This window comes from Pezoporus wallicus, unplaced genomic scaffold (genome assembly GCF_028554395.1).
Source record: "Pezoporus wallicus isolate ANWC-B61680 ecotype Strahan unplaced genomic scaffold, APGP_CSIRO_Pwel_v1 contig_6789, whole genome shotgun sequence".
NCBI lineage: Eukaryota > Metazoa > Chordata > Aves > Psittaciformes > Psittacidae > Pezoporus > Pezoporus wallicus.
The window spans coordinates 2,916,943-2,931,914 of record NW_026637361.1 but is presented as its reverse complement, the minus strand read 5'-3'; the positions used below and the strand labels follow the sequence as shown (position 1 = coordinate 2,931,914).

Here is a 14,972-nt window from a genome sequence, read left to right as displayed (position 1 = left end):
ACTGATTCAGAGGATTACATAACTCTTGGTCCTTAAAGGGTTGAACCACTGTATAGGCAAGTGAATAAAAGGACATCTGACTTCCATGAATGCCGGTCTTCTGTGCAAATTAAGTGTTACTGAATTTTGCATGGCAGCACATGTAGGGTTTGGACTCCGACTTCATCCTAGTGCCATGGGTACCTTTGAACACTGACGTCTTTCTGGCAGTGCTCAGCTGCAGTACAGAGGCAACGTTCTTTGGGGACAGCAGTATGCTTTAGATAGTGTAGGGTAATGGGAATCCAGCTACCTGACTTTCATTTCCAGTTACATTACTTGTTTTTCTGCAAAATCATTACCACTTTTGTAAGAGGAATGACACTCATTCAGTGTTGAATGAGTCTGTGATGTCTTGTGAATGAAACTGTAAATATGAGAAATCTTGTTGTTATTACAGCAGCAGTAGATTTGTCAGCATAGTTAGATGGGCAAATTCATGCCTTGTGTAACTTCTCTGGAAAGACGCAAAAATAGATTTTGGCTCATTCTGCTCAGGGAAAGGACACTGAAGAGGGGACATAATTAGAATTCAATGTTCTCATTGTACTTAAACCAGGAATATGCTGGAATTATCCAGCTGCAGCACAGTACTGTTCCAAAGATCTGCCAATCACTACGTGACCAGAGCACTACTGAATAGTACTATTGTGAGGTGGCCATAGCAAACAACTTGTAATTCATGCCACCCAAGCTAACTGTATACTGGCAAACCTGCCATTCCACACGATGTGGCACTTTCCAAAAATTCGCTTTCTTCAGTGCTCCATCATTGGAGCACTTTGCTGGCCCCTGGTGTGTTGATTAATGCTTAATTTATGATATCTTTGATTAAGAAAAGCTGCCAAAGTGTGTCATCTCACACCTATGGCATTACATTGTGATTTGTGTTTGCCATTATGTTCTGTCACTTCACAAAAGATACTTACTTAAAATGTGGTTTTGTTTTGTTATGCAAATTCTGCAGCTGAGAGAGGGTTCTAACATAAAAATAGTGAGGCAGAAATTACAGATCATCATCAAAAGGAAAATGTCCTCTTTGTGTTTTCAGAGGTCACTGCAGAATAGTCTGAACTGAACTCCTTGGTTTATAACAAATCAAAGACCAAAGCCTAGACTAAAGGACATCTGTGCTTCCAATGAGAGTAGGCTTTTCTTGCAAGCCTTTGCTATGTATTTTGAGTTACAGCACTGTGATTAAACGTGACATGTCATCTTGGGCATCAGGAGGAGCTTGGGAAAGTGTTTTGTTTGTAACATCAAGGAGGGAGTAGGGGAAGAAACTTCTCAATTTCTGGTAAAATAATATGACATAGTCTCTGCTGCTTTTGTATCACCACTGCTGCTCTGGCATAAATTTAGGAGTGTGATATTTTGGTCATCAAACCCTGTTTATGGTTTATGTTCGCAAAGTGAAAAGTTTGGTCACCCTGCAGTCCCTTCCACCTATCTCTTCAGAGCACATCAGCTGTTGACATTGAAACTGATTTCCTTTAATAATGCCTGTTCTTTTGCTTAGAATATAGGCTTGACTTTATGGAAAACCTTAAAATTTAAACATGTGTCCAACTTGAAGGTTGCTAACTATGAAATCTCTGTGTACTTTCCAAAAATTCGCTTTCTTCAGAATGATTTGGAACCACCTGGGTTCTACTTCTAGCTTTAATGTTAAGGAATTGTGAATAGCATTCAGGCATTGCTTAATATTTTTGTGCTGTTATTAAAATTGGGATTAATATTGCCCACTACAAAATAGCTCACATAAATTGAAAAATTTTTTTTTTTTTTTGTAGAACAGGCAGGTAAAATATCAGGCAAGCTTGATTAGTGGTCTGCATGTGGAGGATTATTTGTGCTGCACAATTATCTTTTACAAGAAGACTACTAGCAAAATAAGGATTGTACCTTCTGGTCTAATAGAAAGCCACAGCAATAGCAAGGAGGGTAGAGCATCAAATGAATGAGATGACAGGCAAAGAAAAGGAGAGGAAAATGATTGCATAAAGTAAATTGACAGAGACACAAAGGGTGATTGCATGAGGGGAGAGTAGAAGAAAAGCCTGAGGGGAATAAGGAGAAAGGAATAGAAACAGAACAAACTGGAAGAGAAAGTCACCTGTTAATAATACTGAAGCCAAGGTTTCCTGGGTTCTCCTTGACCCTGAAGTTCCCTCCTGTTAGAATGTATTTTGGTGTATTTCTCAGCATTATTTTAGTGTGAACAGTACTGAAGGCATCCCATACTTGGAATCTTATCTGCTATATGTTCATAAATACAGGTATGTAAAAATTGAAGCTGTGTAATATGCAAGACCTCATTTTAAAAACCCTGTAAACACTGATGGAGTACCATTGTCACAGCATGCATATACCATGCCTGGTTTAATGGGACACTGGACTTACAGTGCTACTACTGTAACAATAACAGCAGTCAACTGAAGAGAAACCCTGACATTTACCTTCAGATGCCTTTCCCCCACTTTTTGGTACTGTACATTTTAAGGCTTCTAGCACATGAAAATAATTCAGAAGGCAAATGGAGTCTGTGAGCTCAGTCTGGGTTGGTTTTGGTTTTTTTTGAGATGGACAAACTGATGTCATACGGAGACTGGTTTGGCATCGATTCACAGAGGATGAGTGTTTTTGGCATGCTGTGTTGTATAGCATTATCATCTCTGCTGGATACCAGGGGAGCAGATGTTCTTTGGGTGGCCTCAGGCTGGTAGGCATAGTATGTATAGTTGACAAAATTCTACAGATCAGGCTGTTTGAAACATTTTGAGACGCCCAACATCCTGTCTACTCAAGTGCTGTTTGGTGGCTGGTTTGGCCTGGCACCTTTTCAAACTAGCTCAAATCAATTAATATATGTTATTGAGCTCAAGCAGGTTCTGGCCAAGATCTGTGGCAATATCACACAATAGAGAACATTAGCTGGTGTGTAGTCAAAATCTGATATTAAGGTACGAATTATTTGGATTTTTCTGTTTAAGAAAGGGATGCATTTGTATGTGACTGGGTCACAAGTGCAGAGTATCAGGTCTTCAGTGTTCAGATTCATGTGAGCCCTGTGGCTCATGGAAAGTTTTTAAATCCTCTTTTTTATGATAGTTGTGCCAGAATTAGGACCAGACACACATCATGTTAGGAGTGATGCTAGACAGACTCCAAAGAAAGAAAGCTTATTTTTCCTGACTGTATGAGAAAGAAGAGACCACTGCTGTGGTTAGGAGTCTGGGATAGGTCAGGGAATCACACTATTGGTTAGTCAAACCAAAGCAAAACATGTAGAGTGTTCTAGGGCAGCCTTTTTTGTGTACATTTTGGCATCCTCATAAAAGGAACATGAGGCATAGGTAGGAAAAACTTCAAGTCCAAATGAATAATTCCAGGGTGGCTGCATTAATAACAGACATTTCCTGAGAGAATGGACAGTGAGTAGCAGATTCAATGAACAATTCGATTTATTTATCCTCCATTTCCGCTACTCCACCCCAACTCCTAAAGCCCCCTCTTGCAGAGTAATGCTGTAGTCAGTCTGGAGCTGTGTATGCACTGGCTGGCAGACTGTGTTTGTGTGCAGGACTATCTAGCTGTCAACAGAGTATTAAGCAGCTGAGCTCAACCTGCTATCTCAGCCCAAGGGTGAATACCATGATTCTGTCTTGTACCCAGCTGCAAGTTTTCACAGGACCTATAGGAACATTTTTTAACACCATTTTGCCTTTGAGATTGATTCAAACAGGCCTGGATTCAGTGACCTTTTGCAGGTCATAAGGGGTGATGTAATAAAAACATGAAAATATGTATCTTCTTTTATGTGGCCTAGTATAAAAGAATCAAAAACCTTAATGGTTTGTGGATTTAATGGACAGGGTAGTATCTTTATAAGATGAAGAAAGGTAATGGATTCTCATTGGGAAGAGACAATGGTTAGGAAAAAAATATGAAGAGTAATTCTGAAAGACTGTGGATGTCATGATTTCTCAGTGAAGAATTGAGACTGTCTTAAAAGAACCTGGCTATCTGAAAGAGTAAATGCTCAGTATTCTCTGATAATAGAAACACTGAATGTGTGCTATGTAATGGCTTAAAATGAAAAAGTTTAGCTTTGATTTGCTGCAAAGGTCAGATGGAAGAACAAACACTACATACAAACATCTCTGTTGTAATTTAAGTACTTACCATGTATGGATTACCATTTATCTACCATTTCTCTAGTAAGATGAATATTTATCTAACAACCTTTTTTCAAAAACAAACAAGAACAAGGTAACAGACCACAATAGCTGAACAATTTGAATTATTGGCACTTGGAATTTTATTAGGACTGCTCTTTTTGTGTAAAGAGAAAACTACTGGAAAAAAGGAAGTCTAGACCAAGACAATAGATCATTAAGGAAGCCTCCTCTCATGATACTTTTGGCAAGGTTTCCACTGTTTTGCTTGTTCAGTAAATGGGCCTCAAAATTTCTGGTAGATGTTTCGTATTAATGCTACAAAGTAGGGATACTGAACCCCTTATTCATAAGTTCATTAATTAATGGTGTAATATGAGTAAATTTTTCTGTTTCTTTGTTTTTCAACCAGTATTTCCATTTCATTTGTGTTTGACAGAAAATGAACTGGCAACCCCACCTTTAGATGGCATCATCCTTCCAGGAGTGACAAGACAAAGTATTTTGGATCTGGCACACAATTGGGTGAGTGTTTTGACCCTGGCAGCGATAGTTTCAACTATCGTGTTACAACATTGATGCAAGTAAGCATTCCTGGTGCTCAGTATTTTGATGTTCAACTGATCTGGTCAAATCATGGAATATTTTTGGGTTGGAAGGGACCTTAGAGGTCATCTGGACCAATCCCAGCTACAGTGGGGTTTTCAACTAGATCAGGTTGCTCAAAGTGCCATCCAACTTGACCATGAATGGTTTTCCAGGGAGGGATGGGGCATCTTCCACCTCTCTGGGCAACCTGTTCTGTTGTCTCATTGTAAAAAAAAAATAACTATCTAGTCTGAATCTACTCTCTTTTAGTTTAAAACCGTTACCCCTTGTCCTATTGCAACAGGCCCTGATAAAATTTGTCTCTATCTTTCTTGTAAGCCCCTGTGAATATTGAATCCCTCAACCTGCGTGGGAACTAAGAGCATGCTAATTCAGATTTCCAGCAACATCATTAGAATACCCACATCTGTCACACAGAACAATACCAAGCTTGTTAAAGTATCCCCGTGTAGTATTTAACATGAAAATTCTCATCAAATCCTCTGGTCAAGAAACTTAAATCAAGGAAACAATTACCATGCATGACTGCAGCCATACTTCAGTCATCAGCACACTCTTTCTCCAGTTAGTTCTCATGGTTTCACCCTTATTTCTAATAACTAGCATGCAGCCTAAAATCCAGCCACAGTTTTGAAGTCATCTGCTTCCAAATTCCAGTTCTGTCATGAAACCATTCAAGAACTTACTTGGACACTTGGGACTACCTCGTACCTTGAAATGCAGCAAACTGTCTGTCCACTCTGCCTGTACTGTATTCAGAGGTTTTATTGTGGCCTGAGTAAGAATACTATAGAGCCAAAAGCCTACCAAGCCTAGTATCCTGTCTCTTGGTTTTGGCCCTTTTCCCCTGATACTAACTCAGCTTCCAGCCACCTGTAGCTGAAAGACTTCCTGAAGTACAGTTGATGTATCACATCTAACTTGCAGTGAAGAGAGCTAGGCATGTACTTTGTAGCACGTATGTGCCACTTGTTGACCTGCACTGAACTCTTACACATCTTTATTCATATTGGAACACCCTGAGTACAGATACGCATGCACGCTTCTCAGTCTCATCTCCTTTATAAGATATTCCCAGTTGATAGGGCTTATTTGTGAGATACCAGACTCTCATCTTAGTCCTCTTGAATAATTATGTGTCTTCTGCTTCACAAAGGTTATTCTCTTCTTCCTCACCTCCATTCCCTAACCTATCTGAAACTCTGCTTATGTGGTGTCCCTGCTCTTCTTTCCAAATACTATCCTGTCTAGAGCTAATCATTTTTTTAATCAAAAGCATCTGTTTCATGTTAAAGAACTTGGATATGAAACAATGGCTAAGCTTTAATTTGGTCTAATGCAACAATAAAGTCCACATAAATCCATGAAATGAAAATTTCAAAGTTTGATGTTTATTTCGGTTCTTTAAACACAACCCCTCAATCAGTTGCTATGCATTCTTTAACACTTGTGGAAGGTAAAACACAACTTATGTTAAGACTGTCCACTGTGAATTGCTTTACTCATACCTGTAGTACAGTAATTTTTTATGTGACAGCTGTGTGCAGGCTACAGTGTGAAATTTTACCAGGGATTAAAGAAATCTATCACATGTAGTTGGCATTGGAGGTGGAATTAACAGAATGTATTTTGCTTAGGAATTGTCTGAGAGTGGGATCAAAGCTCTTTTGACATAATTGAGTAATTTTTGTATGAACTCTAGCATGCTTGAGACTATAAGTAGTCAGATCCTGTGTCACATAAACCATGACAAATTCTGCTGTGTTATGCCTTAATGCAATATTGATATTCTGTACCAAATCAGAGGGGAGTGCCACTTACTCATCAGCATTATATCTGGCAAAGTACTGGCTTCCTCAAAGGTGATTGTTTTGATTAGAATCTATCTTATGTGCTACTGGAAGGTTTGAAAAGATCACAGGATCATAGCCAAAACTTGACTGAATGCCATGAGGCTAATAGTCCTATTAGAGATGTTTCAACATGGAAAACAAAAGTATAAGCCATTTGTAAAGTTTTACAATTTTTATGGTTGATTCTTCTCATGCAGGGAGAATTCAAAGTGTCTGAACGATACATCACTATGAGTGACTTGACAGCTGCCTTGGAAGAGGACAGAGTAAAGGAGATGTTTGGTGCTGGAACAGCCTGTGTTGTATGTCCTATCTCTAAAATTTTATATAAAGGCAAGGTAAGAAAATGTGTTTTACTCCCCCATTTTTTTCCTTTTCCTTTCCTCTTCTCTTCCCTCCCAGCTCCTGCCTCTCCTCTCCTTCTTCAGAATTTTATCATAATTAACTGCAGCTTAATTAAAAAACAGATAGAAAAGGAATGCTGCCAGAGGCTCCTGGAAAGATGAACAGTGTCAGTATTTTGTTTCCCAAATGAGTTACTGCTATATTATCAGAAGAGAACTTTCCCTCTTCTAGGGTATTTTTAAGAGTTAAATTTTTTTAATTTTTTTTTTTTGTGGGTGAGGAGAAGTTCCCATCTCCAAGCCTGTTTGAAAATACAGAAAAATACACTCTCATCTGTTTCTTTTATTGAACATTTAATTTTCAAAGCTAAGGCACCTGGGAAGGATGAGGAGAGGTGACTTTCACAAGGAACCAAATTTCTGAACCACTGCATTCTTTCCTTCTCAACTTCATCTCTTCTTCACCCCTCATTGCAGGGAACCCAGCTCTAATGGAAGAGCTGGAGGTTCAGTAGAGTACACAGCTTCTTTTATGGGAGATTTCTCCTGCACAGGTGGAATTATACAGGCATTCAGACTGTTAAGCTGACTTGATGCTATTTAGCTAGCACAAAGTTAGTTCAGAAGGCTGGATTATTGCAACTGCATGTATGGATGTGCTTTGTTCATTAAACATGAGAAGTACAGTACATATCTGTTAGATGATACTTCTTGAATTAATAAGGCAGAATAAATGTATTGATATTATCAGGTGCTAAGATATGAGAGATATCAAGGTGCTGAGTCATAAGTACTATAAATGTACCTGTTGTGTTTCTACACAATATACTTTGAAATTAAATACTGTGTATGGAGTTGCTACTCTTGCCTGTACAACATACCCCCCCCATTTTGGACAGATCTACTGGAAAGCTTAGATTAGCCTTTATTTAAAAACAGCACAATTCAACTAATCTGTGTTATCACTGGGTCAGCATGCCCTCCTATAAAAAAACATTACAACAACCCTTGCCTACTTGTAAGGAAGGCTGGAAAACTTGATAAATATTTATTCAAATTATTGACATTTATTTAAATTCTTGGTGACCCTAAGGTATTCATATATATAAAGCTATTTTTACATATTATTCTCTCTCTTCCTCCCCTCCCTTCTTTATTCTGTGTCAGCACTTGCACATTCCAACTATGGAGAACGGACCTCAGTTAACAACCCGTTTCCTGAATAAGCTGAGTGATATCCAGGTAAACTGCTTCCTCTTCTTTAACCAGATAAAATAATAAAAGGTGGACATTTGAAAACATTGGAAAATAGCCTTTTTAATACTGCTGCTGTAGGCACCATTATGTAATAATGTAGGCTCTTTAGTTTGGTGTGGTTATTCTATTGATTTTACGTTTTTTCCCTTGAGAAAATATGATACAGATGGAGAGTAATGTATTACTCTCCTATTCATCTTGGAAGCTGGATGAGAGTTGTAAGATATCATTCTTGTCACTGAAATCCAGTACTGTGTTCTAGGTTTCTTTTTAAGGGAAAAATAGCATTATGAAGCATCTTAATAATCACGATCACAAATGAATATAGGCTGATTACTAAAGAGATGGGTAAAGTAGTAAGCACTCACTGGGCACAGCCAACTTCTGTTTCTCAGCATCTTTCCAATTGCATGGTCACTTGTTCTTAAAATAGTTCCTTCCTCTGTGATTTGCTAAATATCAAAGTCTATTTGGAATATGTGCTTGACCTCCATGTCCAGGCATAGGAGTCAATACCCTTTCAGGTGAAGTCAATGAACAGCACTTTGTGGCCCTTCTTGGTTTAGTTGCCTGCTTTCTTTTCTTTATTTAGCATAGTTTAGGATGTGGGGGATTTGGGGATAAGAGTAGGTCTTGGCAAGTTAGTCTCCTTTCTTTAAGATCTGATAGCAGCTGCTTGTCATTATTATGATTTTTTCAAATCAAGTCTGATGGTTACTGTTCTACATTCTTAGCTTTTGGCTCAAGATGGTCTTAGATTTGCTGCTAAAATTTTCATCTTCTTGCCAGTAAGCCCTGAACTAAGAATATTCTTAAAGATTGTGAGATGTACTGCACTACACAGCAATTCTGAATCCCACCAAATAATCAGACCTTTTAAAGAAAGAATCCTGAAGTTGATTTATTTTTTTTTTAAATTCCTATTTTACAGGCCCTTTACTAGTGTGTAGAAATAATTTGACACAGGGTACTTCTGATGAGACCCCAGACAAAAACTACTCGTGAATTGCAGTCTGATGTCATACGTTGACTCATCCACAATACCATGATAAGCACATTCACTTATGCAACATTATTTTTCAATATTTTATGCTATATTGTAGTCCAAGTTTAAATCCATTGCTACTCACTGAGTTTTTCTCATTGCTTAATTAAAGTAGGGTGAAGCAGTCTTAGACAAGGAGAAGTCAGGCCATCTGATATTTCACTGTTCCTCTGTACTCTTCATTCTCTACGTATTTTTACCTGTCACAGCTGCTGGTCTCCAGAATAGCTACTTCTCCCACCACTACCACCCCCTTTCTCCCCCCGAGGCTTGTAGTTCAAATGATGCAGCAGGACCAGCTGACTGTTCTTTACTAGGAAGATGACATAGGATCATTATCTCTTGTTCTTTAGAATGGTATTGGACATTTCTGAGTGCAGCCTGGGGAGGAAAGAATTCCTAATAGTCTGGTATTTTCTGTTAGTAGCTGAGACAGCTTTCATTGGGGCAAAAAGAGACACTCTCCCATAATAATTCTGTTGTTTCAGCTGGTGCGAACCATAGCAGGTCCTTCTCTTCAAACAGTAGGACTGAGAACTAGGAAGAAGCAAAGGCACCTTTGGTTCTAGATTTTATTATTAGTTGAGGGGAAGGAGGGGCTTAGTATGCCATGTTCCCAGCTCAGTTACGTGAAACATTTTTATCATCTTACTGTATGAGTATACACAGTAGTCTTCTCCAGAATCCCACCACATACCACAGTTTTAGTTCATCTTTCTCATCCCAAGTGCCTGATGCACCTATCTAAAACAATAACTGGTGTTCATCACTTTTTTTGTTGTTGTCATATGTCCAAATTTACTACACGCTTTTCATTGTGATACACACTGACCACTGTTTCCATAGATCTATACTCTGCATTAAAGCCATCTTGTTAGTATGTCAAATATCTATCTCCAGTGGCTAAAAGCACTTGTGTAACTCTTGTGTTACCTTCTGCTGTCAGGACAATGCTTTTGCAATATGTGTTAGGGTCTTCAATAATTCACTATCAGTTTGAGTCTCCACTGATCCCTTCTAATTGCAGTCATAGAACAGCCTGGCATCAGAAAGAGTTGAGGCCAGTTTTAGCACCTTGTTGTGTGTTATATGTAGGAATAGGTAATGCCTTAGCAGTTTGTGTCATGAGACAATCAATTGCCTTCTTTGGAAGAATGGCTTGTGAAATCCAGAATTCTATTTCAGAAGACAACACTGGAGTATGTGTATTTCTCCCTTGGCCAAAAGATAGTGAATGTATTATTAAGAAAAATTTATCCAGCCTGCTTCCTGAGGCTTCTTTCCATGCCCTGCCTGATCACCCTACTTTTTCATCCCCAACCAAGGCTCAGGTGGAAGCTGCAAAAGTGTGAATTACTTCTAACCACTGTCTTGGACCTTTTCACTTTACAACTTTTCACCTTACAACAATATGGACCTTTTTGACTTTCAACTATGTATATACAGTGTGTTCAGTAGTTACATACCAAGAGTAAATCCATCACTCCTGGAAAGTGCTGGACTATTATGTACATATGTACTTCTAGGTTTTCTTCCTTCTTTAAAAGAGCCTTTAGAGTTAGAACTTTTCTTGGTTAAAAACATGATTTTAAGGAGGATGATGGTTGCTTCCGCTTTCAAAGTCAAGTAGTGGTTGCTGATTATGTTTCCGCACTTTTCTATCTGTGGAAAGATGAGCTTATATCCAAATGGACCCCAGGTTGCCGAACAGAAAACAATGCTGCAACACAAAAAAATAGAATATGTAATGTTCTTAAAATGTCAGGGGAGTTTTCAGGATTTTTCACAAAGATATTTTATATATTCTACCGGGCGGGGTTGGTGGAATAAAATCTCTTATCTCTTTGCAGTATCATTGGAGTGTTGTCATTTGGACAGTCTTAGCCTCCTATTCTAGAGAATCTTCAAGTTTTGAAGAATAAGATGCAACGGAAATTACAGCCAAACACGGCTTTGGTCTCTGTGCTGTGCTGTTGCCTCAACTAGGGCGGTGTACCTATTTCACATTGGACAATGAACAGTTGTAAAAAAGTAAAAATTCTCACTACGCACATTATCCTGCAGTTGAACCTGTGACCAAGAGGTGCAGGGCTCCATATCCGGTGTCACTGTAGTGATTCGCTTAAGTACAATACATGGTTTGTTAACATTTTCAGTTTATCTTCATTATTGTGTTTCCAAGCCTGTTTTCATGCTGCTCATTGTTCTTTTCGGAGTCTTATGTGTTCAACAGGATTTCTTTGGATTGGAACAGTTGTTCAGTGGAACCAGAGCTAGAGTGACAAATTAGAAAATCATGGGCAGAACTGATTCCGTTTCTCATGCCAATTGAGAGAGACAGTAGTAGTACTGGGATATACATTTCCCTTCCTATCACTGAGTGGAAATCATCTGTACGAAAGGCTGATAACAACTTTAGATTAAATAATTTACGTTGTATACAGTAATGGTGTGCTTATGAATGAGTTAATGAATTAGTCATAGTACACTGTCTTCTGTAACTGCTTGAGTTAGCAGATTTAGAGATAAGATTCATTTCTCTGGGAATACACTCACTGAAATACCACTGGGATACCATGCTTTGAGAATAAACAAGATTTTGCTATACCCTTTAAAGTGTAGATCAGGATGCAACTTGGAAGGGATGAATGGAAGGCAAGATATATTGTTTATACTACATGGTATGAAACACATTTTAACATTGCAGTGAAGACAGCAGTGAACAGATATTTAGACAAAACCCTTATCTTTCTCAAAGTTTTACAGTCTGGGTAGGCTGGGAGAAAACAACCAGGGAAGGAGAAAGTATGTCTTAATTTTTACAAAGCAGGACCTGTGGGGAGGTAAGTGAGGGATGGGACTGATTAGCCTGAGGTCACAAATTCTTCGACAAAATCAGAAAAGGAAGCTAAACCAGCTCTTATTTCTGGAATGAAAACACTTGATTGTGGTATGACATCTTCATTCTCCTTTTAATTCTGGAAGCAGGTTCAAATGGCAACTCAGACTGGCCCTTGCAATTTCTAGTCAACATCAAAGCATGGGATGACAATGTTACCTAAAGCCAGCAAAACTTACAAATAATTCCCTGTCTTTGCCTGCTTTCTTATTTGGGGAAATGGGGATGCCACCTTTTCTCTGAAAAGCAGTGATTGTTATTTTTATTTCTTTCCCTTTGCCTCCATCTTCAACAGAACTCTCACATGAGGGTAATCCAGTTCTTTGTGGTTAAACTAATGCTAATGATACATCTGCTTTTCTGTGGGTAGAAGTCCCAAGGCAACCACACTGGCATCTGGGAATGCTGGGAATCCTTAGAACAAGTAATTTGTCCAAGGTCCTATGTAGCAACATACCAGTGTTTAGTCAAACACCTTGCAAACTACAGGACAGGAGCAGCAGTACTAGTAATAAAAAAGAAAAAGCAGATGTGACATATGAAAGTCATTTAGAGGCTTTACCTGCTGGAGTAAAGAGTAAAACACAAGCACACTAAACATAATTTTTCTTGTGGATCTAGAAGTGTATTTTCATGGCTTATTCTGATTTGGAGCTACTGTCTTTTCCGTGCTTTAATGTCCTTTTATCTCCTTTCCTGCCAATGCAGGACCTGGATTGGAGTAGCTTCCTTTTATCCTCTCTGGAGAAATAACCATCAACTGATCTTTTCAGCCTACATAAAGCATCTAAGCATCTAAACAGTGTTTTCAAACTCCCTGAACATGGTGCTATGAGGGAAAGGGCTCCCAACTTTCATTTACTGCTAGTCTGTCCACTTCTACTTTATTTATATACTTGAGCCCTATGTGCATATTTGGGGCACTCTGGAGCATTGTCTACAGGCCTGGTGACAAGGAGCTTTAGAACACGGAGCCAGTTTAACAAATGAAAGCGCTGCCTTGAGACTGTATCATCCCCTGAAAGGGATACAGCTCCATGTGTTAGGTTGCCTTTGTTTCTGCCTGGTGATCCTGCTGGTCTGCATATAGAAAGACTACTTGTTTTATTTGTGTTAGAATTTTCTCTAATTGTACTCTGTGGTATTTGTGACGGGTTTTATTTCACATTCAATCAGAAAGCTGTAATAAAAAGCCACCTTAAAAATAAAATGAAATAAACCCAAATGTGTTAATTTATTAGAGCTTGGGTGGGGACGTACTTATGAATGGATTAATGAACTGACCTCAGAGTAACTGTATTAAATTGATGGAAAGCTTTAGTGGAGCAGAACTATTCTGTACCATCTCTAGTGAGTATCAGTATCGCTCCTTCCTAGTCTTTATTGGAAGATGGATAAAGCTTCAAGGTACCTTTAGGTTTTGCTCAACTCTAAGACAGAAGTAAAGGCATAAGAAATAATGCAAACTACCATGGGTGGTGAATATTACACTTTCTGAGGATAAAGAGAAGAAGTTATCAATTATACACATCTACTTTTAACTTCTATTCTTAAACTCCATTTTTCTTTGTTTCAGTATGGAAGAGAAGACAGCGACTGGGCAGTGTTGGTGTCATGAAGGTGGAAGAGTTCAGACCCTCCAGACAGAGCAGACATGAATAATGATAACTTCTGTAGCTGTCTGTGCATAGCATAGTTCCTGTATCAGTTTGCTCCCAGGAGGATTGTTTCCACAATCCAGCGAATGTGAACGCAATCATTTTGATTTCTACTGTAATCCTGTTGGTAAACACCTGTCTTGGTAGAGGTGCTAAATGTTAGCAATAGAACTTTCCTAATGTTTTTCTTAGAGCCTCCTTGTGTCTTATATACAGTCTGAAAACTTGTAAAATGCTCTTCAACTGCTCTTCAGTTTGGTTTGTTTTGATTGCCATCATCAGCAGAGCACCTTGCCATATAACACAAAGATGCCTGTTAGCTGGGCACTGACATTATTCTGCCTTTTGCTCTGTATTTGGGAAATAAGTTTAGCCATATGTTCTTTCCTTTTGTACTCTACTTGTGTGGAGTTCATGAGTTCACATAGACCTCTTGATCCCTTCATGCATACTTTGTCAAATAACAGCTCTGTCCTCCAGGCCCAAATTCTCTGAGTCGATCATGCTTGCAATATGCTCCCTGTTGACCTACTGCCTTTCCCTCCATGGGGATATGCAGTGGCTGCTTGGGCAGTGCGTACCTCTTCAGTGGTTGAATACATCCTTCTTTGAATGGCTGGGTCAGGCCCTGCAGAGACAAGAGTGACTATGTCTGGCCTAGCACAGAGCTGGGCACCGCAGACATTCCAAATGAGTGTCTAGAAAATAAGATTAGAGAAGTGTGGCTGTGAAAGTCGAAGAACTCCTTCACAGCAACCAAACCTTTGGCTTGAGGAATTTCTTTCATCATCCAGTTACGTAATTTAGATCAGCAAAATGTTTTTCTTGTCCCCTTTACCAATCACTGTGAAATGCATCTAGCTTCCATTGACACAGGTGTACTTTAATAGAGCCTTCCTATTAAGGAGCAAGCTATGTTATCAACAGAAAATATTTAGCATAAGAAGGAAAAAGATTTTATTTAAACCCTGGTTTCATTCTGATGAAGTATATACTACTTCATGTAGCACTACTTTCTCACATACAGTCTTGATACTATTTGGAAGCAATATCGAGCATGTAGCTGGGGAAATTACTTCTGCAAATATTC

The 14,972-nt window shown here is 38.8% G+C and overlaps 1 protein-coding gene across 2 annotated transcripts in view; it reads left to right on the top strand.

The window, feature by feature from the left end:
- The window catches only part of BCAT1 (branched chain amino acid transaminase 1), a 58,014-nt gene extending 43,889 nt beyond the window's left edge, over positions 1 to 14,125 (top strand). For both annotated transcript variants that reach the window (XM_057405241.1, XM_057405242.1), the window contains 4 exons: positions 4,657 to 4,742; positions 6,877 to 7,017; positions 8,191 to 8,265; positions 13,801 to 14,125. In XM_057405241.1, coding sequence (XP_057261224.1) covers positions 4,657 to 4,742; positions 6,877 to 7,017; positions 8,191 to 8,265; positions 13,801 to 13,842 — 344 coding nt within the window. In that variant the 3' untranslated portion in view covers positions 13,843 to 14,125. The remainder of the gene's footprint in view (positions 1 to 4,656; positions 4,743 to 6,876; positions 7,018 to 8,190; positions 8,266 to 13,800) is intronic.
- The last annotated feature ends 847 nt before the right edge of the window (positions 14,126 to 14,972 follow it).